This window comes from Marmota monax, unplaced genomic scaffold (genome assembly GCF_021218885.2).
Source record: "Marmota monax isolate L192 unplaced genomic scaffold, Marmota_monax_Labrador192_F-V1.1 WCK01_AAM20220418_F8-fsc00106, whole genome shotgun sequence".
In the NCBI taxonomy this organism is placed as follows: domain Eukaryota; kingdom Metazoa; phylum Chordata; class Mammalia; order Rodentia; family Sciuridae; genus Marmota; species Marmota monax.
In genome coordinates this window covers 6,072,169-6,097,562 of record NW_026695218.1, presented here as the reverse complement: position 1 = coordinate 6,097,562, position 25,394 = coordinate 6,072,169, and the positions used below count along the sequence as shown (strand labels likewise).

The 25,394-nt window shown below is 38.3% G+C and overlaps 1 protein-coding gene and 1 long non-coding RNA gene across 4 annotated transcripts in view; one reads left to right on the top strand and one right to left on the bottom strand.

Moving 5' to 3' along the window:
• Window positions 1–25,394, bottom strand: part of Slc4a5 (solute carrier family 4 member 5) — a 126,518-nt gene that overhangs the window by 82,619 nt on the left and 18,505 nt on the right. For 2 of the 3 annotated variants that reach the window (XM_046432348.2, XM_058575095.1), the window contains exons 2-3: window positions 14,672–14,746; window positions 4,112–4,306 (exon numbers count right to left, since the gene is read on the bottom strand). In XM_046432348.2, coding sequence (XP_046288304.1) covers window positions 4,112–4,306; window positions 14,672–14,744 — 268 coding nt within the window. In that variant the 5' untranslated portion in view covers window positions 14,745–14,746. The remainder of the gene's footprint in view (window positions 1–4,111; window positions 4,307–14,671; window positions 14,747–25,394) is intronic. The other variant, XM_046432349.1, reaches the window with a different exon arrangement.
• LOC124084902 (uncharacterized) lies at window positions 601–2,482 on the top strand. Its single transcript, XR_006849287.2, has 2 exons — window positions 601–900; window positions 2,361–2,482. It is a non-coding gene; the product is annotated as an uncharacterized LOC124084902 (long non-coding RNA).

The following is a 25,394-nucleotide window of genomic DNA, read 5'->3' as shown; positions in this document are numbered from 1 at the left end:
TAACACTCATGAGCACATCAGCTGGGATTAGCTGCAGCAAGAAAGGAGCCAAGAATAAGGAAATGGAGCTGGGGGTTGAGCAGGGGGGTAGCAGGAGTTGCTTTGAGTGGCTTGAGGCCACAGAGTATTGGGGAGTGGGAGACAAAACCTGAGAGTGCTAAAGTCTTTCTTGCCCATTGTATTAAGCAGGCCTCTCCCCATGCCCTAGGACTGAGGATTGGACCCAGGGGCACTTTACCACTGACCTACATCCCAGCCCTTTTTATGTTTTACTTTGAGACTGGGTCTCACTAGGTTGTCCCAGGCTGGCCTCGAATTTGCCATCCTCTTCCCTCAGCCTCCCGAGTAGCTAGGATTACAAGCATGTTAAGCACCACTACACCTGGCATGAAAGCCTTTGAGAGGGAACTTGGAGGCTCCCAGTACTAGTTTCATGGGCAAATTCTTTTCTCTGAAACTGTACATAAACTTCAAATGTACTTTCTGAGAGAGGAAGAGGAGAGATTCCTCCCATTTGTGCATATGGGTCTGTCTGTCCAGCCATGTCTTCCAGCTTCATAAGGATGAGTTGCTGGGAGCTGTTGGGTAACACATGACCTATGCCCTTGGCCACAATTAACTGGATCAGGAGCAGTTAATAAATTGGACACCTAACCTAAGCCTGAAATTTTGAACCATGTCTCTGAGTTAGCTGGGCCTTTCCTAATGGTTCCCAGGAGAGAGAACATATAAACTGTAGTTAGCCTAGGGCACAGACAGGCAGAAAGGGCTGAGCTGCAGGGAAACAGGAATGAAGAAGACCTGGAGCTGAAGCAGAGGAGACCATGCAGCCCCAGAGAGGGGACTGAGAAGATGTCATATCCTCCGACTGGAGCCTGACTGTTCTACTGTCTTGGGACTGTAAGAAACTCCTTTGCTTTTACAATATAAGTGATTTCTCTCTCCTCCCTCCCCTCTCTCTTTCTGTCTCTTCTTCCTTGCCCAATCCAGCTCAACTAGGTTTCTGATACTGTGATAAAATTACCTTCTCAATCATGAGTCTCCACATGTAAAATTCTAGGGTATGGAGAACCTTCTTGAAAACTGTAAGTCTAAGAGTTATAAAGGAATGCTGAGTCACTGTGATGAAATAGAACAAGAAGGTGTGGGGAATCGGTCAAAGAAAGTGGAGCAAAGCAGAGGCAGATTAAGCTCAAGGAAAGTCACCTTGGCCCTGGCTCTGAGGAAGGAAGAAAGCTCAGCTGGGTCAGGGGGACTGGGAGATGCTGGCATGTGCATGGCTAGTTCCCCCAAAATGCTCATGCATGATCAGAAAGATCTCAAGTGTATTGGAGCAGGGGGACTTCTGCCAAGGCTCGCTGAGAAATTTAAACAAAGGATCTCTCAGCCTTTTTCTTCTGAGTCCCCCAGGTCACTGTGCTCCTCCAGTTTTAGAAAGGGTATCAACTTCGGTGTGAAATTAAAAAGACCCTGAGCATTTGTAGGAGACCCCACGGGGAAAAGAGAATGATGACACCCATCTTGCTGGCGTTCACCCACTCTGAGAGAACCAAAATGGAAGAAGGCAGTTGAATGTTCCACATAATTCATAATTTAGGAAGTATAAAATGTCTCAGTCTTCCACTTGCATGTTGTTTTTATTATTTTGTTTTTGTGAATATGAATGCAATAAAGTAAAGATATTATCATTTAAAACCAACACAGTTGCTTCTTCTCCTTTCTAAGCCAAAAGGGAGCTCAGAAACCAAGCAACAAGGTACTGTGAGAAAACCCAAAAGGGCGGTGATGGTGGGCTAGGAAGCACCAAAAATATGGTAGGAGACTGAGATACTACAGACCATGGTGTCCAAGGACAAATTTTCAGTGGTCAAAGAATTTTTAACAATAGGGATACCTAGTGTCTCATTTTCAAGATTGTGCATCTCTGCAAGGTTCACGAATCCAAAACTTCCACAAAGCCTGCTGCTCACACATAGGCCTTAAATCACCAATTTAATGGAAACCAAAGAACAAAACTCCACAACTGAATTGTCGCTGAGGTGAAAGCAGTGAGCAGATACAGGAGGCAAAACATAGCAAGACTGAGCTCACAGGCATGAACTCAGAACCAGGGTGATACTGAGACTAGAAGCCTCTGGAAACCCATAGACATTTAAGCAAAGGCATAGACCTCCCCAGGATGTGGGTGAGGAGGCTGGAGTCCATTTTAGGTAACTCTTAAAGAATAAGTTTATTAAAACTTTATACTTATCAGGGTTTTCATTTGTTCATTTGCAAACTAGGGTGCTCCACATGAGTCCTCCTTAAGGGGTTACTAACTCAGGGTTTTCTTCTAATAGAGTTTTTTGTTTTGCTTTTAGGAGAATAACTCTTGTGCTTGAGGAGGGAATGCTGTTTACAATGGTGATTACTAGAGATTCAGGATTTAAGGCATCAAATGACAAAAGGGATGAAGAATAAATACAAATACATTTTCATGAAATCATAAGAAGTTATTTTCTCTTCAAAAGGGATCCTTACTTCATTCCAGCTTGGGAGACATGACCTGAAGTGTCCTGACCTACTAGGCTTTCCCATTATCTCCCCTGTTCCATAGTCATGCCAGGGACAAGCCAATAATGCACACGGTATGTGAGTTGGCCACAAAGGAAATGTATCTAATGAACAAATATACCAAAGGATTCCTTTGGTTCTCTCTCCTTTGGTTTCCAGTTTAAACCAATGTTCCCTTAACTGGATCAGAAACCACCAAAGCAACCAAAACCCCACTGTTCATAGTCACTTTTGTGATATGGTGTGTTACCTCCTCCAAACCCTTTGAGCATAGAACATCAATTCTAAACTTCTTTCCTCTTCTCTAATTCAGAAGGGACTCAGCAGATTAAATTTTCAAAGGGCAACCTCACCCCTGAATGTAGGTGGGGGGCTCTGGGGGATGAGACCATATCAGTATGCTTTTGGCATCCAGAACTCACATGGGGAGCAGGAGGTCTGCCCACCAGGTTTGGTTTCTTCTTAGCCTCTAATGTTCTTACTCTTGAGTGTGTGTGTGTGTGTGTGTGTGTGTGTGTACTTACGCATGTGCGTTTTTATGGGTGCATGTATATTTTAATCAGAGTACATCTCTTATTCTGGACTCTTTCAAAGGACTCCTCACTACTCCATCTTTAACACAGACATATTTACTCTGGAAAAGCCACAGGCCCCTGGTAGATTTGGTGCCAATGAGGAGTCTTATTTGGTATAGGAATCTGCATGATAGAGTGTGGCTCCAGTGACCTTTAGGAGGTGCATAGGTTTCCTACCAGGACACTAAGACACAGTCACTGATCTGACACTCTTTTGAAAGTGTAGATAGTAAAATAAACTCATTTTGCCATGCTCAAGATGGTACAAGTATATAGTAGAAACCAATTAAATACCATTGTTAGGTAGATTTAAGATATGCTGAGGGTTAAATCATGTACCCAGAAACATTTTAAAGCCTAGAAAGAATCAAATGTCATAGCTATTCTCTAGAATTCCAATCCTTTTTTACTCCTTTAAAGATTAACAATTTTCTTTCCACAGGAAGGAGCAAGATACTGACTTTTAATTAGCCTATAACTGATTTCTACAGGAATAGAGAAAGTACTGGGGGGGCTTTGTGGTCCTGAAAGAATGCTTCTGAGGGGTCCCTATGATGCAAGATTACTGGACAATTCTGTCCCAACCCTTTACGTTCAAGGTATATAACAAGGAGTTAAGTTGATTGAGTGCAACATCCCAGGCAAAATTCTCATGTTTGTTATTGGTTCTTAAGACAACCGTGTAGTATTTAGGAATTTAGAGAGAAATAATTCCAAGAATTAAACCTTGACATACACATACACACCTATGTGGAGGTTTCAAAATCCACATAGGGAGACATAGGGCTTCAGGCTGATTGTAAGCGTTCATGGGCACGGAGGCTGATCAGCAAGGGAACCAGAGCAGTAGGGGCCCTGACAGCAAAGTTGAGCCACAAGGGCATTACCCACATTCTCCAGAGAATCTCCTCTGCCCTGCTGTGCCCCTCTGGACCCACTAGCAGGATGAATCCCCATAATATATGTGCCGTCAAGGAACTCACGAGTCCTGCTGATAAAATCCACGCTGCCGTGCTGACTGCTTGTTCCTCTCCCTGGGTTGTTCAGTTGTTCCTGCTGTGGCTTGTCTGGCCGCAGTCCCCAACGAACTTTTTGTAGGCCTGAAAGATGTCCCTTCTGGTCACTTTTTCTTTGAGAGTAACGTGGGACTGGAAGCCCAATATGGATGGAAGGGCAGTCTACGAACACAGCACAAAAGAGAAGGGGATGCAGAATTACTAAACATTGGCATTTCTCCATAATATCCACTAGTTACAAAAAGATGGGGTCACAAAAGCAAAATGAAAACCAAAGGGGTGCCTGGATGGGGCCAAAGTCCCAAGACTTAGGTTTGACAGAATTCCATTTCTGAACCACCTTAGTAGTTGCTAGAAGGAGTACCTTGTACGCTAGTATGTAACAAGTTTTTTTTTCTTTCACACATTATACATTGGCATTATATCATTGAATTCAAACTAAAAAGCTACTTCAGCAAAAGAAACAATCAGTGAGGTGAATAGAGAGCCTACAGAATGGGAGCAAATTTTTACCACACACACACACATCAGACAGAGCACTAATCTCTAGGGTATATAAAGAACTCAAAAAACTTAACACCAAAAAACTAATAACCCAGTCAATAAATGGGCTAATGAAATGAGCAGACACTTCACAGAAGAAGAAATACAATTGATCAACAAATTTATGAAAAAATTGCATTAGAGAAATCAAATCAAAACCAATCTAAGATTTCATCTCACTGCAGTCAGAATGGCAATTATCAAGAATTTAAGCAACAGTGAGTGCTGGCAAGGGTGTAGGGGGAAAAGTACATTGATTCATTGCTGATGGGATTGCAAAATGGTACAACCACTTTGGAAAGCAGTATGGAGACTCCTTAGACAACTTGGAATGGAACCACTATTTGACCCAGCTATCCCACTCCTGTCTATAACCAAAGGACTTAAAATCAGCACACCACAGCAATGCAGCCACCTCAATGTTTGTAGCAGCTCAATTCGCAATAGCTAAACTGTGGAAACATCCTCGATGCCCTTCAATAGATGAATGGATAAAGAAACTGTGATACATATATACATGATGGAATACTACTCAGCTTTAAGGAAAAATGAAATCATGGCATTTACAGGTAAAAAATGGATGGAATTGGAGAATATCATGCTAAGCAGAGTAAGCCAATCCCAAAAAAACAAAGGCTGAATGTTTTCTCTGATAAGTGGATGCTGATCCATAATGGTGGAGGGCAGGGCAAGGGAAGAATGGAGGAACTTTGGATTGAGCAGGGGTGGGGAGGGAAGGGGATATGTGAGGGGGGAAGATGGTGGAACGAGATGGACATTATTACCCCTATGTATGGGTATGATTGCACGAATGGTGTGACTCTACGTCACATACAATCAGAGAAATGAAAAGTTGTACTCCATTTGTGTAAAAAAATAAATTAATAAAAAAAGAATGATACTTCCTTACAATGGGATATCATTCAGAGATAAACATAAATGAGCTACCAAACCATGAAAACACATGCATGAAATTTAAATGTATATTGCTAACTGAAAGAGCCAGTGTGAAAGGCCACATGATGTATAACTCCAATTATTTGACATTTTCAAAAAGGCAAAATAATAGAGATAGTAGAAAAGAGACCTAGGGGAAGGGAGGAGAAGAATTAGTAGATGAAATGGGATTTTTATGGTAGTGAAGCTATTTCATATGATTCAGTAATGGTTTATAAGTACATGTCATTATGCATTTGTTAAAAGCCACAGAAGTATCTATGTACAACAGGAAGCGTGAACTTTGGACTGTAGTTGATAATAATGTATCAATATTTATTCATTAATTGTAACAAATGTACCACACTAATGCAAGATGTTAACAATAGGGGAAACCATGTGGGGGTAGGGCTCGGGTAAAGGTGGGAGTAGGAAGGAATTCATTACTCTGTAAATCTAAAACTGTACTAACTTTATTAATTATTTTTAAATTTGTTGACTAATTCAAGACAACTCAGATGTTAAACTAGTAACAGAATATGCCTCCTGAGAACTGAGGAATTCCAGCTGCCTCTGTTCACAGACTTACTGGGGACAATGTGTATTATCCAGGGTTACATGGCAATTGGGCTTCTTGGTGGAATTCTGACTTAAGGTTCTTGCTGACTTTGAGAAACCTAAATACACCCTTTTCTGGTAAAAAGTTTTTAGGTAAGTAGTCTGTGTAGTTCTTGGTTGTTAGTTTAAAAAAAAAAGGCACTCAGTGGAATGCATGATTTCCAGTAACAACCAAAGAGGGTAGTTGGCATTTTGGACTGAGAATCTTGCTCCTGGATTACCTGTCAAAGCCATATCTGGTCATCAATGTTATAGACAAGCAAGAATGAGGAGATGGGAGTTCTGCTTGTTCTAATAAAATTGAGTAAATATCTCGACCACGAGTGCTGGTTCATACGATAAGACTATGTTTAGCTTTGTAACAACTGCCGTACTATCTTCCAAAGTGGTTATATAGTTTGCATTTCCACCAGCAATGGAAGAACATTCTTGTTGCTCTGCAGCCTCATCAGCATTTGACATTGTCAAGGTTATTTGTTTTGGATTTTAGCCATTCTAACAAGAGCATAGTGTTTTTTGCTTTAATTTTCAATTTCCTAATGACATACAACCTTGAGCTTCTTTTTGTATATTTAGTTGCCATCTGGGTATCTTCTTTGGTGAGGTGTCTGTTTGTTTTGCCCATTTAAAAATTGGGTTCTTTGGGCTGGGGATATAGCTCAGTTGGTAGAGTGCTTGCCTTGAAGGCACAAGGCCCTGGATTTGATCTCTAACACCACACACACACACACACACACACACATATATACACACACAAAGGGTTGTTTGTTTGCTTATTGTTCAGTTTTAAGAGTTCTCTGTATATTTTGGGATTCAAGTCTTTTACCAGAAATGTATTTTGCAAATATGTTTTCCTCATCTATGATTTTTTCCTTTCATTTTTTTAACAATGTCTTTCACAAAGAAGAAAATTTAATTTTAATAAAGTCTACCTTTTCATTTTTTTCTTTCACACATTGTACATTGGTGTTGTATCTTAAAAACTGATTGCCAACTGTAAAGTCGCCTAGATTTTTTTCCTATGCTATCATTCTATAAGTTTTATGGTTTTGAATTTCAGGTTTAAGATCCACTATGAATTAATTTGGCAAATTAATTTAGGTGTAAGGACTATGTCTAGATTCATTTTTTAAAATATGGAGGTCTAGTTCCAGCACCATTTGTTGAAAAGACTATCCTTTCTCCATTAAATTCTCTTTGCTTCTTTGTCGAAGATCAATTGACTATATTTTTCTGGGTCCATTTCTGGGCTGTCTCTTCTGTTCCATTGACCAAGTTGTCCATTCTTTTGCCAGTACTACACTGTCTTGACCATCAGAGCTTTATAGAAGGTCTTAAAGTTGGATAGTGTCATTTTATTCTTCTGCAATATTGTGTTGGCTATTCTGGGCTTTTTGTCTTACCCTATAAACTTTAGAATCAAATTTACCAGTATCCCAAATAGTAACTTGCTGGGATCTTTATTGAATCATGTTAGGAAAACTGACACCTTAACAATATTGAATCTTCTTATCCCTGGAACATGAAATCTCTCTGTGTTTTGACTTCTTTGATCAGTTTTACAATTTTCTTCATACGGATCCTGTATATATTTTGTTAGATTTATGCTTATGATTTTTTGGTGCTAATGCAAATGTTTTAAAGTTCAAATTGCAACGACTGGTATATGGGAAAGCAACTGACTTTGTTTATGAACTTTATAGCCTATGACCTTGCTATAATTACCTTTTGGTTTCAGAAGTCTTCTGGTCAATTCTTTGGCATCTTCTATGCTATTAACATGATTTATGTGATTACATTAATTGATTTTCAATTAGTAAACCAATCTTACATATCTAGGATAAACCCCACTTGGTTATGGCATACAATACTTTTTATATATATTTTGAATTCAACTTGCTAATATTTAGCCTTTTGCATATATGTTCATGGGAGATATTGGTCTGTTGTTTTCCATTTTCTTTTTTTAAAAAATATGTATTTTTTAGTTATAGGTGGACACAATGTCTTTATTTTATATTTATGTGGTGCTGAGGATCAAACCCAGTGCCTCACGCATGCTAGGTGAGCGCTCTACCTCTGAGCCACAATCCCAGCCCATTGTTTTCCATTTTCATAGTGTCATTATTTGGTTTTAGAATCGGGGTAACACTGTCTTCACAGAATAAGTCAGGAAATATTCTCTCTGCTTATATTTTCTGAAGGAGGTTGTAGAAGATTGTATCATTTCTTCCTTTAAAGTTTGGTAGAATTCACTACTAACACCATCTGGGCCTGGTGCTTTCTTTTTAGAAAGTTGTTTATTATTATTGATGTTGTTATTATTATTTGTTTCTTTAATAGGAATAACCTATTCAGATTACCTATTTCTCCATGTAAATTTTGGTAGCTTGTGTCTTTCAAGGAGTTAATTCAGTTCATCTAAATTATCAAATTTGTATGCTTAAGAATGTTCATAAATATTCCTTTAATATTTTTGTTTTTAGTACTGGGGATTTAACCCAGGTACTTTACCACTGAGTTATATATCCAGCCCTTTTTATTTTTTATTTTTGAGACAGGCTCTCGCTAAATTGTTTAGGGCCTCACTAAGTTTCTGAGGATGACTTTGAACTTGCAATCTTCCTGCCTCAGCCTCCTGAGTCACTGGGATTACAGGAGTGCATGACCACATCCAGCTTCTTTATTATCCTTTTAATGTCCATGGGATCAGTAGTGATGGCCCCTCTTTCATTTCTGATGCTAATAATATGTCTTCTCTCTCTGATTTATCATTTAATTCCAATGTGATATGAGAGCATAGTTTGCGTGACTTTTATTATTTTAAATTTGTTCAGTTATATTTTATGGCCCAGATTCTGATCTTCATGGTGAATGCTCCTTGGGAGCTTGAGAAGAATGTACATTCTACTGTTGCTGGATGAAGTGTTCTATAAATGTCAATGAAATCCAGTTGATTTGTGATGCTGTTCAGTTCAACTATATATTTACTGAGTTTCTGCCTGCTGTATCTGTCACTTACTGATAGAGGATACTGAAGTTCACAACTATAATCTATAATTGTTGATTTGCCTGTCATTCTTGCAGTGCTATCAGTTTTTGCCACATGTATTTTGATGCTTCACTATTAGGTGCATACATGGTAAGGATCCTTAAGTCTCTGTAGAAAATTGACCCTTTTATCATTATGTAATGCTTACCTCTGTCCGTGTTTAAAAAGAAAAAGAGAGAAATTTTCTTTGATCTGAAGTCTACCTTGGAATTAAAATAATTATTACTGCTTTCTTTTGATTAGTGTTAGCATGATTTATCTTTTTCTATTCCTGCACCCTGCCCCCAGACCCCTCCAGCAATACTGGCAATGGAACCTAGAGCATGCTACCACCAGGCTACATTTCCAACCCTTTTTTAAGTTTTTATTTTTTTTTTTTACTTTTTTAAAAATTTTTTTGAGACAGGCTCTCGCTAAGTTGCCCAGGTCAACCTAGAATTTGTGATCCTCCTGCTTCGGCCTCCCAAGTAGCTGGGATTATAGGTATTCACCATAGCACCCAGCTTCATCCCTTCATTATTTATTTATTTATTTCTATCCCCCACCCCCTAACCAGGGATTGAACCTAGGGGCAATTAACCCCTGAGCCACACCCCCAGCCCCCTTATCTAGCTGTACCTGTATATCTAATGTAGGGGTTCCTGTCCTATAGATGAATTTTGTTTTTTTATTCACTGACACTCTTTTAATTTATATGTTTAAACCATTTGTATTTAAATTGATCATTCATATAATTAGATTAATGTCTACTCTATTTGTGACTGTGTTCATGTTAGTTATTCTTTATTTATTTTTGAAATCTTCTCTCATTGTTATGCCTACTCTGGTTTTTTAAAAAATATTTTTATTAGTTGTTCATGAATCTTTATTTTATTTACTTATTTATATGTGGTACTGAAGATCAAACCCAGTGCTTTGCACATGCTAGACAAACGCTATACCACTGAGTCACAACCCCAGCCCCCTACTCTGGTTTTAATTGAGCCTTTTATATGGTTTCACCTTCTTTCAGCAAATCAACTGGACTTGGAAAAAAAAAAGAATTCTAGAGCTTGGGATGTAACCCAGCAGTAGAATACTTGCCTGGCATGTGCAAAACCCTGGTTTCAAGTCCCAGTATACATTTTTAAAAATTCGAGTATTTTCCCTAAAGTTTGCAATATATACTTACAACTAATCTAAGTCCACTTTCAAATAACATTGTACTGTTTCTTGGGTAGTGCAGGACACTTAAAAAAGCAATCTCTCCCTCCCACCTCTTAACCACTCATTCCATTCATATTACCTATCCATGTGCATAATCTCTAATATGTTGTTACTATTATTATTTTGAACAAATGCTTTTCTGTTATTCCTTCTATGATGCTATTTCTTTATTTGTATACAGTTGAGTATCTGGTCTATATAATTTTCCTTTTTTTGAAGAAGCTCTTTTAACATTTCTTGCAAAGGAGGTCTACTGACAACAAATTCAGTTTTTGTTTGAGAAAGTCATTTTCTCTCCTTTGCTTTAGAAGGACAATTTCACTGGATAAAAAAATCTAGGTAGTGGAATTTTTCCCCCTTTTAATTCTGTAAATATTTTATTCCACTATCTTTTTGCTCACATGGTTCCTCCATAGAGGTAGAGATTTTCCCCTCCAACTTTTACAGTCTTTCTCTTTCTTCTGGTTTTTTTTTCCTACTTGAATATGATATGCCTAGCTTGTTGATATTTATCCTGCATGATGTTCTCTGATCTTCCTTAAAGATTTGCGATTTAGTTTCTTTCTTTAATTTTGGAAAATCTTTAAAAATTTTTTTGTAGTTATAGATGGTCAGCATGCCCTTATTTATTTATTTATTTATTTATTTTTATGTAGTACTAAGCATCAAACCCAGTGCCTCACGTGTGCTAGGCAAGCACTCTGACACTGAGTTATAGCCTCAGCCCTAATTTTGGAAAATCTTAAGCCAGTATTACTTCAAATACTTCTTCTGTTCCTTTCTCTTTTTCTTCTCCCTCTGATATTCCTATTATGTGTATGTTTTGCCTTTGTAGTTGTTCTATACAGTCTTTGTATATTTTGTTTCATTTTTTCCCCCATCTTTTCCCCCTTTCTTTTTGGGTTTGGGAAATTTCTATGGACATAGCTTCAAGATCACTGATTCTTTTCTTGGCCATACCAAGTCTGCTAATAAATCTATTGAAGGCATCAGTCATTTCTGTTATAGTATTTTTGAGCACTTATTTTGTATTCTTTCTTAGAGTGTTATCGGCTTAGATTATACACCTACTTTTGCATATTTTCCACTGTTCTCATTAGAACTCCAAGCATATTCATCATAGTTATTTTTAAATTTCTGTTCTGATAATTCAAAAAAAAAAAAAAGAAAACAAAACAAAGTGTAAAGTTCTGATAATTGAAGAAGAAGAGGAGGAGGAGGAATATGAAGAGGGGAGGAGGAGGAGGGAGAAGAATAAAGGAAAACAAATGAAGTGTAACATCCAAAAGAAGAAAGTAGCATCAGTATTCAGAATGTAAGTGATTCAAGTTAGAGCCTTAATACCAGAAAATTAAAAGTCAAAGATATTGTTTGTCCCAATATGAATTACTATGAGGTAAGTAAGCCTTTGGTGTGAGGTTTTATGTTTCTCTAGTAAGTGATTAGGCAATGTTTACTATTTGCTATAGTAGTGTCAGAGATTTTCCGTTTCCTCTTGTGTCCTTGTTATTGTACCTCTGTTGTTTTTAGGTTTCCCTAGAAACTCCTTCTTAGGGTCTGAGCTTTGCAATTCTTTCAGTTATGAGCCACTGCTATTATACAGAAGCCCTGCTGAAGTGGTGGCGACTTATGGGAGGAAGCAAAGAATTGTATAATCCTATGATTAGGTCCCACCCTTTTAGCAAGCCAGTATCCATGTGCTGTGTCTTTCAAGTGTGTTTTTTCCCAACTTAGTTGAGGCAGAAAACTGAGTTGGGTACTTTCTCTTCCACAAAGTTGGATTAGGCTCTGGCAAAGTCTCCCCCCACCCCATGGGTAGATCTTTATTGTGGATAACACTCTGGGCATATTTCAAAACATTTCCCCTCCTGAACAAACATGAGAGAAATTTTTGCTGATCTTCACTGAAAGATGGTTGTAGGACTTGTGGAGGTAAGAGTCATGAAATTGTGAGGGCTTCTTAGACTAGGCCCTGGGAATCTCTAACTCTCAAATTAGTCCACACTCAGCCCTCATTGATTTGTTGAAATTACCATTTCAGTGTTGGTACCAGTTACTTGCTTTATCAGGTTTGGATTTAGATAAGCTGACCTGTATTCTCTATATTTGCTTTCCAATTACTGGGATGGTATTTTGCTCCTGTGGCCTCAGTTCTTTTTTGCATTAAAGAAAAATGATTGATTGTTCAGCTTGTTCAGCTATTTTGTGTGAGTGGGAGTGACAACTTTGAAGCTCTTTACATGTCAAAGTGAAAACTGGAAATCTCTGTGGTCATTTTTGTTTGTTACTACTATATTTTAGAAATTTCTCATAGTTTAGCTTCAGGATGGACCTGTTTTTTTTTTATTTGTCATAGATTGGTTGCTTAATTCTACAATAGTATCAAAATGACAAACTCTCTTCCATCCTTTTACCTCCCCAGTACAGTGTGACTTCATATGTGTATATCACCAGGGATTGAACCCAGGGTCCTATGCCTGATAAGCAGGTGCTAAACCACTGGTCTATACCCTACACTACATTTTCTTAAGCTGCACTACATTTTCTTAAGCAAGCTGTAATTCTAGAACACCAGTATTTTGAGGTAAATAGTTCCAGTCTAAGAGCTTAGCATGCTTGGGAGTTTCAAGTTCCTGTTCTTTACCACTGAGGCCAGGAACAGAAATGAGAAGCAATACGTGCATCAGAAAAGCCTCTACCCAAGAGTCTGCTACCCTCAGTAATCTCTGGCTAGTTTTTACCTACTCTGTGGCCATAGGCCTCCCACCTCTCTGGACTTACTGTCCTCATCTGTAACATGGAAATGAAAATCTTTTCTCTACTGGTTTGGCAAGGTATTTGAGAGGATAGGATGGGATCATGTATGGGAACATGCTTATGAAAATTGTAATCATGGGACTATACACATGAAGAATATGCATACTAAAGAACCCAGAGGACATGGCTATTGGGGGAATGTTTTACTCTCTGCCCCACATCTAACTTGTCCCACTTTTTCCTGACTCCTATCATAATCATCAGAGCATGACTGTTTAGTTGGTGAACTGTGGGGAGAGGTTATTCCTCCCTTAACCCCAAATTCTCCTTCCTGGCTCTGCAGGATCTCTTTTCCCATGGTGAATATCTTGCAGACTTTGGCTCAGGACACATGCCAAGCTCTCCTAGGAACTCTACACTGCATTCCTCTTGATCCATCAACAGCCCCAGAGAGGTCCTACATATTCTGCAGCTCAGCAAGCGTCCAGCTGGAAGCAAGGTTAATGCCTCCTTCCAAGTAGGGCTGGGATAATGGTAGGAGCACGAGGCCTACCAGGTTGCCCCTTCCTAAGATCTGTACTCTATAGAATACAGGTGCTCCTCAACTTACAGTGAGTTGCATCTAGATAAACCGATTATAAACTGAAAATATCATAAGCTGAAAATGCACTTAATACATTGAACCTTCTGAGCAGTTAGCATCCTGGCTGAGTGAGGAAGTATCAATGGTTTCCCATCAAGATCTCCTAGTTGACTGGCAGTGCAGCTCACTGCCACTGCCCAGCAACATGACAGAATATTGTTCAGCATATTGCTAGCCCAAGGAAAAGATCAAAATTTAAAATTTAAAGCACAGTTTCTACTGAATGTATCTGCTTTTGCACAATAGTAAAATCAAAAAATCACATCAAAATGTTGTTAAATCAGAAACCATCTGTCTGTGCTGAAAGCTTAGGGCCACTGAGTCGGCAATTCTGCAACAACAAAAACACCCTTTCAATACCTCTTGCAATGCTTTTAATTAAGCTGCCATTTTCAGAATCTACTAAATGTTGCTATTTAACACTAATCATAGTTTGTAAATCTGGTAAAATTAGGTAAATTTATGCTGATGAAGCTGTGACCTAATTCATGCAGGCAGAGTGCCAGTTTCCTATCTCCTGCCCAATCACATGGTCACTTTAACACATGGTGAAGGTTGGTCCTACCTGCTTCGAGGAGACACTGGTGAGTCAAGGAAAAAGACCAGCTCTCCAGAGTGTCTAACTGGAAATGCTGTTATGACCAGGAATTCTCAGGAGAATTCCTGGCACATGTTGAGCCCACACTCTATCTCTGAGCTCTATCCCGAGCCTGACACCAAGGAATTCTCAGAGTTTCCTAGGATTTGCATCATGTTTTCAAAGTGTCTTTACCTTGATCCGGACATCTCCTGTAGTACATGGGGTCCAGTTTTCCTGCCCCAGCCTTCTCTTCTTCCACCTTCATGACTATAAAGTAAAAGATGAACAAAACCTCAAAAATGTATGCAACAAAAAAGGCCAGGATTTCAAGGACAAGTTGTCAGATCCTGTACTCAGAGTGGGAGACCTTAATGCACGTGAAAAAAACTAAAGCAAAAGAAGATTCTCAAATTTACATATATAGGTATGTGTATAAATATACATATATATGTATATATGTGTGCATTTCCAACAAATAGAACATATCTTTTTTTCAAGTAAAAATGGAGCATTTACAAAGAGAGCACACATAGCAGGCCACAAAAAGCCTCAGTATTTCTATTGTGTGTTACTAAAAATAATTTCTAGTCATGATTTGATAGAAAATCGCAATGGAAATTATTAAATATTTGGAACGCAACAGTTTCAACTACTATATATTTAAATGTATGGAATGCAGCACACTTAGAAGGAATTAGAAAGAAGGAGAAAAGGGGGGAGGGAGGGAGAAGGAAAGAAGGGAAGTAAATAAATGTGATAAGCATTCAACTAAAGAAGCCAAAAGAACAAGAACTAAAACCCAAAGAAAAGAAAGTAGAAGAATATAAATATAAAAGATAAAAGCAGAAAACAGAAAACAAGTATAAAGATGATTAACGAATCCAAGGGCAATTATTTGGAAAGGTTATTTATAAGGCACGCTACACAAGATGATTCCAGAATAAAAGAGAATATTCACAAGGTAACAACATAAGGAATGAAAAAAAGGACATAACTAAAAATAGAGTAGAGAATTCAAGGATTATAAGAGAATTCTATGAAAAAAATTCATGCAAATGGACTTTAAAACTTAGATAAAATAGCTGCCATTACTGTGACAGGCTCTATTTTAAATGCTTTGTGTGTACTACTTAACTGAATTTTCTCAACAACAACTAAGAGATAAATAACATTACCACTTTGCTCTCTTTTTATGGTCTTAGAAATCAAATCCGGGGCCTCACACACGCTAAGCAAGTACTCTACCATTGAATTATAACCCTATTCTGATTATTTCTATTTTATTGATGAGCAAACTGAGGAAAACAGAGCTTAAATTAATGTCCAGATGGAGAAATAGGTTCAAACCCATATAGTTTATTTCTGGAACTATATCTTTTAGTCATAAGGTTAATAAAAGATACTTTACTATAAAAATAACTGAAATTTCAAAATTGACTTAAAAAGAATTAGAAAACCTGAATCAACAATAACTATTAATAATAGATTCAAAAGGGTCATCATTGGTTTTTCTACTTTTGTAGAAAAATAAATAAATACCAGGAACACATTAAAAAAAAAAAAACCTTTATCTGAACTTTCAGGGATTAGATAGCTTCTACTTATGCAAAATGTTTCTTAAAAATAGAAAAAGAGGAAATCAGAGGCAGTAGTTACAACTGAAGACCAGGATGTACAGTGGTGCTGAAGACAGGGGAATTGCTTTGAGAATCTTCCTAAAAAGTCAGTTAAATCTTCAGATCTCAGCCAAGTGTGGTGAGCCCACCTAAAATCCCAAAAACTCAGGAGGCTGAGGCAGGAGGATCCCAAGTTTGAGGCCAGCCTTAGCAATTTAGCAAAATAATAATAATAATAATATATATATATATATATATATATATATATATATATATATATATATATATATATATAGAGAGAGAGAGAGAGAGAGAGAGAGAGAGAGAGAAGGCTGGAGATGTAGCTGAGTGGTAAAACGCTCCTGTGCTCAATCACTAGTGGTACAGAGGGAAAAAAAAATCTCAGATTTCTTCTAGGCTTCAAACTCCTGGAAGAAGGAGAGGCTAAATCTGAAGGCCCCTAGATAGCTAAGCAGGAAAGGGAGTGAAATAAAGACCGTTACTCCACAGTTCTCTGCTTATCTGGTCCCTAGAAAATAAATGAAGCTTAGATCCTCCAGGTAAGAGACTGGAAGACTTACAGATTCTATATTTTGGGGACCTCTAACAAAATGGTGAAGGCTCCATCCAACTGCCCACTGTAAGCCCATCGTTCAATAAGTTTGGCCTGTCCACACAGACTTGACAGCTCCACTCCAAATATGAGCAGGCAGACAGGAATCATCAGAATGACAGAGACCAAAATAGACAAGAAGGCTCCTAGGAGAAAGGAGCCAAGGAACCATAGAAAGCAGAGAAGGAAACCATTGAAAACAACCTACATAATTAACATTTCTAAGAAGACAAGAAAAAGCATTGTATCTGTGACAAAAATAAAAGTAGAATGCTATAAATCTGGAACTTTCAAATAGGAAAGAATACTTGGCAATTAAAATTCTAGAAGAAAAACCTTTAATAAAAGAGAACATAAAGCTGAAGGAATATGTCAATATGTCAGGTAATAGAACACAAATACAAAGATATATACATACACACACACACACACACACACACATTTATATTTATATTCAGGTAAGACTGCAAGTCACATCATCATAAAGTGTTAGAACATCATGGGTTAAGAGTACTTACCAAAAAAATACTCCTAAAAAACAAAAATTTTTAAAAAATCTTAAAAGCTTCCAGAAGAAAATAAGTCACCTACAAAGAATAAGACATGAGAATTGTCATTATCTCGATCACTACAGTGGAAGCTATAAGAGAGTACCTCCAAATGTGAGGAAAAAAAAATATTTCCAATCTAGAACTCCAGTCCCAATCAAACTATCGATCAAATGCAAACCGTAGATTAAGGGCACTTTAAGACATAAAAATGCCTCAAAAATTTATTTATTATGACTTTTTCCCTCAGGAAATGATTGAAGGAAGAACTTCAGCAAGATGAAGGAATATTAAGAAAGGAATACAGCAAGGATTTGGGAAATGAAATTTACCACAAAAGACTGGCAAGGGACTGGGGATATAGCTTAGTTGGTAGAATGCTTGCCTCACATGCACGAGGCACAAGGCCCTGGGTTCAATCCCTAGCACCAAAAAAAAAAAAAAGACTGGCAAGGTAGCTGAGTGCAGTGGAGCAAACCTGTAATCCCAGCAACCTTGGGGGCTGAGGCAGGAGAATTACACGTTCAAAGCCAGCTTCAGCAACTTAGCAAGATCCTTAGCAACTTAGCAAGACCCTAAGCAACTCAGTGAAACCCTGTGTCAAAATAAAACATCAAAAGGGCTGGGGATGTGGCTCAGTGATTAAGCATCCTGGGTTCAATTCCTGCTACCAAAAAAAGAGAGAGAGAGAGGGAGAGAGAGAGAGAGAGAGAGAGAGAGAGAGAGAGAGAGAGAGAGAGAGAAAGAGACTAGCAAAGTGAAGTTCTAGCAGAGGAGCTACACAGAGGCTCAAAAAACAATGAGGATGTCTTAGAGCAGGCTCTGGACATGATGTATTCAAGAAAAAATTATTTTGATATATTTGACTGATGTATTTGAGAGGATATCAAAAATCTGTCAAGAATAAAGAGTTAGAAAAATGGAAAGTAAAGATGGCACCCTCTACTCAACTGTAATCAATATTTTTACAGTCCTAGTAAATAAAAGTAAATATTAATTTTACCAAAAATTGTGATATTAGCAGGTACCCACCAATATGACTAACATTGGCTGCTGATCTTGGCAGGTGCTTATTCTTCATGGTCAGCTACACTCTAATTGGTCAGTGTCAAAGTCATATTGATTGTTAAATACTTTGAATATCACCACTGGATATAACTATTTCAGAGGATGGAGAGATAAAAGATGTCATAGGACATCTGTGGTGGATGCTATAAACTCCCTGCCTGATATCCATCTCATTTTCTGCTCTGATTGGATTCAAGGCAGCCCTGTGGCCAACTAAAAATAATCACTTCCCCAAGATGCCCTTTAGCTGTTTCTGGCTAAAGAAATATCAGAAAGATCTGGGAAGAGTCCCTTCCTAGATAAAGTCTCTACAAAAGAAAGTCCCTTTGCTTTTCCTTCTTTCTTTCCAGATAGCATTTATAGATTCAGCAAATCAAAATAGTTTGCCCAGTTGAATTTGAATTTCAGATAAATGACGATTTTTCATGTAAGTTATGTCCCATGCAATTTTTAGGCTCTATTTGTACTAAAAAAAATTCATTGACAGCTGAAATTTAATTATAACTAGGCAAACTATGTTTTATCTGGCAAACTATTCCTGGAGTGTAGAGAATGAAGGTCATAAGCTAACTACAAATTCACAGGGAGGAAGAAGTCAGGTTCTTAATGTCTTCATACTACCAGTGCCGGATATCCTGTACTTCAACATCTTGTTATGGAGAACAATGAAACCATTTACCTGTTTAAACTACTAACTATCTTTTGTCATTCAACCACATATGAGTCATATTGTTAAGGGACAGATAGATGAGGATGGTGGGAACACTAGGTTAAGAGAAAAATTCTATAAAATGGACCCACTGTGCTGACCCCCACACGCTTTCTTTGCCAAAAAGCAATTTGCCTGCAGCCCTGCCTGGCCTAAGTGGAAAGGATATGTCTGATTCCTCAGCAAACTACCTGTTATCTGCAAGGAAATGCAGACATGAAATAACATTGATAAGAGGAAGTTAGTTGAATGGAGAGACTTTTGTGACCCTTTGCACAGACCAGATTCTGGAAGATAAGGATAGTTCCTCCTAACCATAAAATCTATAAGAATGTATGATTAAGAAGCCAATTAGATGGTTCAGCATGGGCTAAGGGGACCTAGACATGCCATGACATTGGGGACTTGAAAGTCTGATGTCACCTTGCTGTCAGTCAAAAGTCAAGAGGTGGACCTGGGCAGGACTCTCTGGAAGATTCTCTAGGATCTTCATAAAACTGGAATATAGGAGAGACACATCATTTCTCTCCTCTCTGAGAGGACCCACTTTCCCCCTTGAGAATTTCCTTTTCCCTTTTCCCAGCCCTTCAATAAAGCATGCTTATTACTCCAAGCAATATGTCTGAAATCTTTCTGACTTGGTCGCAAGAATCGGGGTTTAAATAGGGGGATCTTCAAACTGCCTCAGTTTCTCAAAAGGCTTTAGCTCTGGAACAATGTCACAAAGGACTTGGGTAATCAAGTTTTAAGTAGGCAAATAATATGCTATATTAGGGCATTCTTTTAGTAAGGAAAGAAAGGAGAAATGGCATTGAGTGATCATCTAGAAGTGTCTCCTACACTGTCCAACATTCATTCCCTTCTCTTCTTCCCTGTTTACAGAACTCCATTTTGTTCAGGTAGTGACACAGGCCCTTGATTGCCAATAGTCACTTCCCCCAACCCTAGGCATGAATTCCATAACAAGCATAAATCTCAAAAACATAATGATTTAAAAAAGCAAGTTATAAAAAGTTACAAAGTACTATTTATATAAAATTTTAAAACATGTAAAACACCACCAATCTTGCTTATTGTTATATTTATAAGTATGAAATCATGCAGAGAATCAACACACACTAGTTTCAGTTTACCTCCAAGAGAGGTAAGATTTAACGGTGTTATTTTACTTATATCTTCCATGTTTTACATAAATGAATTATTATTGTTGTTGTTCTATATATAATCAACAGAAAAGCTAAAAAGAAGCCTTTTTGGTTGGATTTTGGAAGTGTCACTTTGGAGTATGAGAAAAGTCAGGATGGAGTTATATTGCTTTTTATCATAAGCTCTTACATGTTTTAATTGGTTTTTAAATTATGGCTTTATATTATTTTTATCTTAAAATTTAAGGCAAATAGTTTAATATGATACATGTGTCCCCACTTTATGTGATAATTATATCCTTGAAAATTCATGATTAAATCTACTTGTTCAAAGTGAATCATGTTTCTTTTTTAAACTTTTTTTTTGTTTTAATCAGTCATAGATGACTGTAGAATATATTTATGCACTTTGATATATCATAGTAAATTGTATTTAAAAATTTTTTTTAGTTGTAGATGAACACAATGCCTTTATTTTATTTATTTATTTCCATGTGGTGCTGAGGATCAAACCCAGTGTCTCATACTTGAGAGGCAAGCGCTCTGCCACTGAGCCACAATCCCAGGCCATGAATTATATTTTTGTTATTGTTTTGTGTTGCCCTGGGGATTGAACCCAGGGCCTTTTTTTTTTCTTAAATATTTTTAGTTGTAAATGGACACAATAAGTTTATTTTGTTTTATTTGATGTGATGTTGAGGATTGAATCCAGTGCTTCACACATGCTAGGCAAGAGCTCTACCACTGAGCCACACCTCCAGCCCCCTGAACCCACCGTCTTGCACTAAATGCTCTACCCCTGAGCTACTTCCCCAGACCAGCAATTTGAAGCAGTAGTTCTCAAACTCAAGGGTGCCTCAGAGTCACTTTAGGGCTTGTTAAAATGCAGCATGTCAATCCTACGGCAGAATTTTGAATTCAGTAGATCTGGGGTAGAGACTGGGAATTTCCATTTTCAACAAGCAGCTATAGCTATAGCTATAGCTGCTGATCTAGGGGCACTTTTAAAATCACCATTTTAAAGGCAATAACTCCTTATGTGTAATTTTTTCTGTATTTTTATTGGTGCATTATAGTTGTACATAATGATAGGACTTGTTATTACATATTTACACATATACACAACAATATAATTTGGCCAGCATTATTCCCATTATTTCTTCTTTCTCTCCCCTTCTTCCTGCCCCACCCCCGTTCCCTTTCCTCTGCTCTATTGATCTCCCTTTGATTTTCATGAGATCTTCTCCTCACCACCTTTCTTTTCCTTTGTCCTTTCTAGCTTCCACATGAGAGAAAACATACCAACTACCCTTGACCTTCAGAGTCTAATTTGTATTTTCCATTATATTGGGCCCATTTTTTAAAAAATTGGTCAAGCTATCCACCATAGTGTGAAGAGTACAGAGAAGTTGAGTAACAGACTCCCTTTTCCACATAAAAGCTCTTACAAGTGGCTTAGTGGGGGCTAATTCCACCTTTCTCCAGCCCCAATCAGGAAAAGCTACATGTATCAGCCTGGCCAATCAAACACTCCCTATTCCCAGTCACAGAGATTGTGGGCCCATCAGAATTTCCAGGACATTTCTGCTTGATCCATCCCCAAACACTGCTCACTCTGGCACTGCTAAACTAATAAGCTTGGGGGCTACTATTGTGCCTGTCATTTAGAGGGAGGTATTCAAGAGAAGAAAATCAGAGAAGTGCTCACTTGATGATTCCCAGAGTTTGTTAATCCTGAACTGACCTTCTCAGTTGTGTTGAGCTGTTAAATTTACATTTTTTTTCTCATCTTTGAATTGGGTTTCTGATGTTTTAAACTGAGAGTTCCTGACTAACACAAATGAAATCGTTTTTCAGCATGTTTTAAAAATTATATATTATATATTATATATTAATATATTATTATATATTATATATATATATTATATATATATATTGTAGATGGACACAATACCTTTAGTTTACTTGTTTATTTTTATGTGGTGCCAGGGATCAAACCCAATGCCTCACATCTGCTAGGAGGCACTCTACCATTGAGCCACAACCCCATCCCCTGAAAATGTGTTCTTTCATATTTGAAGTACTGTGGGCTCTCAGATTGGGAGAAAATTAAATACAAAATGATGATACAGACACAAATAGAGATGAGAACTCCATAAAACTAGACGTGTGCTGTGTCAGTTAGCTTCTCATCTCTATAACCAAAATACCTGACAAGAACAACTCAGAGAAGGAAAAGTTTTCTTTGTCATACAGTTTCAGAAGTTCAGTCCATGATAGGCTGATTCTATTGCTCTGGTCCAAAGTGAGGCAGAATATTATGGCAGAAGGGTGTGGTGGAAAAGCACTGCTCCACTCCTGGCAGCCAGGAAGCAGAGAGAGTACAAAGGTGCTGCAGGAAAGATGAGCCTTTCCAGGGCACACCCCCAGTGATGTACCTCCTCCAGCCATACCCCACATGCTTATAGCTACCACCCGGTTAATCCATTCAAACTAGAGTGAACTGGGTAGGTTATAGCTCTCATAATCTAATCATTTCAACTCTGAATATTCCTGCATTAACACCTTATAGCCAAACCATAACATAAGGAGATATGATGTAGCTAATGTTCAGGTAGATGCATACCTCCCAGTTCTGGACCAGATGACACCATTGACCTGTCACCTCCTCTATGCTAGTTCCTACTTTCTCACAGCTTGAAAAAAGTTCCCTTCTAGAAATGTGCAGAATCAGGAGAACCCAGGCTACCCCTGATCATCAAAAGAAGCCATTCATCTTAAACTGAGTGTTGGCCATATGGGAAGTGTTTGGGTTAGTTACTGCTCTGATCAGCAGCTGCACTGCCCACCAAAAAAGCCCTGACCTAACTTATGAAACAATTTCTATCTCTAACATTTCATATAATGTATATTAATCAAATATTGGATATTTTGCTTTTATAATCTCATTTGATCTTCACTATAATTCAGTGAAACACATAATTTTCATCTCCATTTACAGATGAGGAAATTGAAACAAAAAGAAGTAAGTAGTTTGTCCTTGGTCATAGAGACAGTCATGGTGGAGCCAGGATTCAAATAGATTCTTTGTGATTCACAAACCCAAGGAAGTAAGGGAGAAATGGAGGGAGGGATGGGAAGGGAAAGAAAAGAAAAGAAGGGAAGAGGATAAAGAGAAGTGAAGATGTGAGAGGTAGAGGGTGTCTGGTATAGGTTTCTGGTAGCCTTCCACTTCTGAGTCCCAGGCTTTTACTGAAGTCTGCCTGAATTCCTATATACAAAACACGTCCCCCCCCCCCAATGGCCTCATAATAAGACCCTCTTTTCTTTTCAGCTAGCTTTAGTTGATTTGAGTTACTTTTGCCCAAAAATTCTAACCAGTAAAACCATCCACTATAATATGTTGCCACAGGAATTATGGTGATGGTCCCAGCATGTGGAAGAACTCATAAGCAAGTGGAAGAATTTGTAAGGGCAGCTTTTCCTACCACCAGGCCCTCCACTGCCACGGTCACCATTATTCTCCCATCTATCTTCATATTATAAATCACCTTTGAATCAATGAGATCAGACTAAATCTTTTACTTTCCTGGTCATTAAGAGGCTCCTTTCCGTTTCACTTCCCCTACCACTACCCTGGAATTACATCTGGGATACCATATTCAATACCTAAGAATCTAAAATGCTACTGACAAAATCAATACTCTAAGTCTAGAAGGCTAAGAACCAGAATGCTACCCTTGAAAATGAAGCTCAAGGCACCCTCCCCAAATAGCTGTCACATGCAGCACAGAAAGAGGGTAATGATAACAGCCATCCCAAAGATGCCCAGCATGTTTTAGTCATCAAAACCATGGCGATGGAATTATCTGCCAGTTAAGTACCCACTCCCTCCCCATCCACAAGGATACATCAGTTCAATTCAACAAATCCTATTGAGTATCCAATTTTATTCCAGATATTTGTTCTAGATGCTGGAAACAAACAGAACAAAACAGCTTAATTATAGGGAGGAAGGGCAAAGTATGGTAATAAATCTGCAAGATTAGACATCCATGTCTCTGGAAGGAAAATAACTAGAAAAAATGTTTGCACCACACTCATTAATCAGCCCTTTGAGAGCTTTTTCCTTCCACCCTGTATTTTAAAGGCATTTGACCTTAACATCTAAGAAGTAGACCAATCCACATGACATCTGGTGAGCCCTTTTGATGGCCCAGAGTATTTCAGAAAGGACTCCCCCAAGGGTCGACCTGGAATTATTTTTGTGAACTGAATCAACAAGAATGACACAGAATCTTGCTGGGCTTTAGGAAGCTAAGTTAGAAGCCAGGGAAACACCACCTTCCAACTGTGGTTTGTCCATTGCCTCAGGGCCTGCAGAGCAAACACCCATGCATGCCCCTGGAGAGGAAGGACAAAACAAGCAAATATCCATAAGCAACCTAGCAATAATAACACCAGGTACCATATTCAAAACCCAGAAACAAAAATGTCTAATGAAATAAGGCTAGTCCCTATTCTATTTCTATTCAGAGGTGTTATCTATTTACTTTATTTATTTTAACAGTTGTAATCTATTTCCCCAAACTTCTCTGGGAAAGAAGAGAGTCTCAGGCTTTTCACCTACTTTGAAAATATTTCAACCAATCTCACACAATTGGCAAACACAACAGAAATTTATATGCCCAGAAGAGAAAGATTCTCAGTTCCATCAGATGAGAACAATATAGAACTAATCCACCAGGCTGTCAGATAGTATGAGTCTCCGAACTTTTTTGTTAATTTGAAATGAAAATTGCATCCAAAACCGTGAACAAATACACTATTAAGTTTTAAAGGAAAGGCAAGCATCCAATGCTCATTTGAAGGATTTACCCAGCTTTCCTGGTATTTCTCCTTCTCAGAATGTGGGAAACTCACTTTTAAATGCTCTGTTCATACTAGGAAGCACATTTGCCTCACCTCAATGATTTCATCTACTCTCTGAAGCTTCAAGCTGCAAACTTACCTTCCTGTTCTTAGTGCTGGAAACCAGGATCCAAGTCCCAGGGAGGCCAGAGCCACTTGCTCTATTCCTGTTGGGTAGCACGAAGGGCTCTCTGTGGTTTCCAGGCTGAACTGTATTTGGGGCATCGGAGATTGACTTCTGGGGCTCAGTGGCAGCATGCCATGTGACCAGAGTGGGGGAAGGGACACTCCTGCAGGGTCAGGGA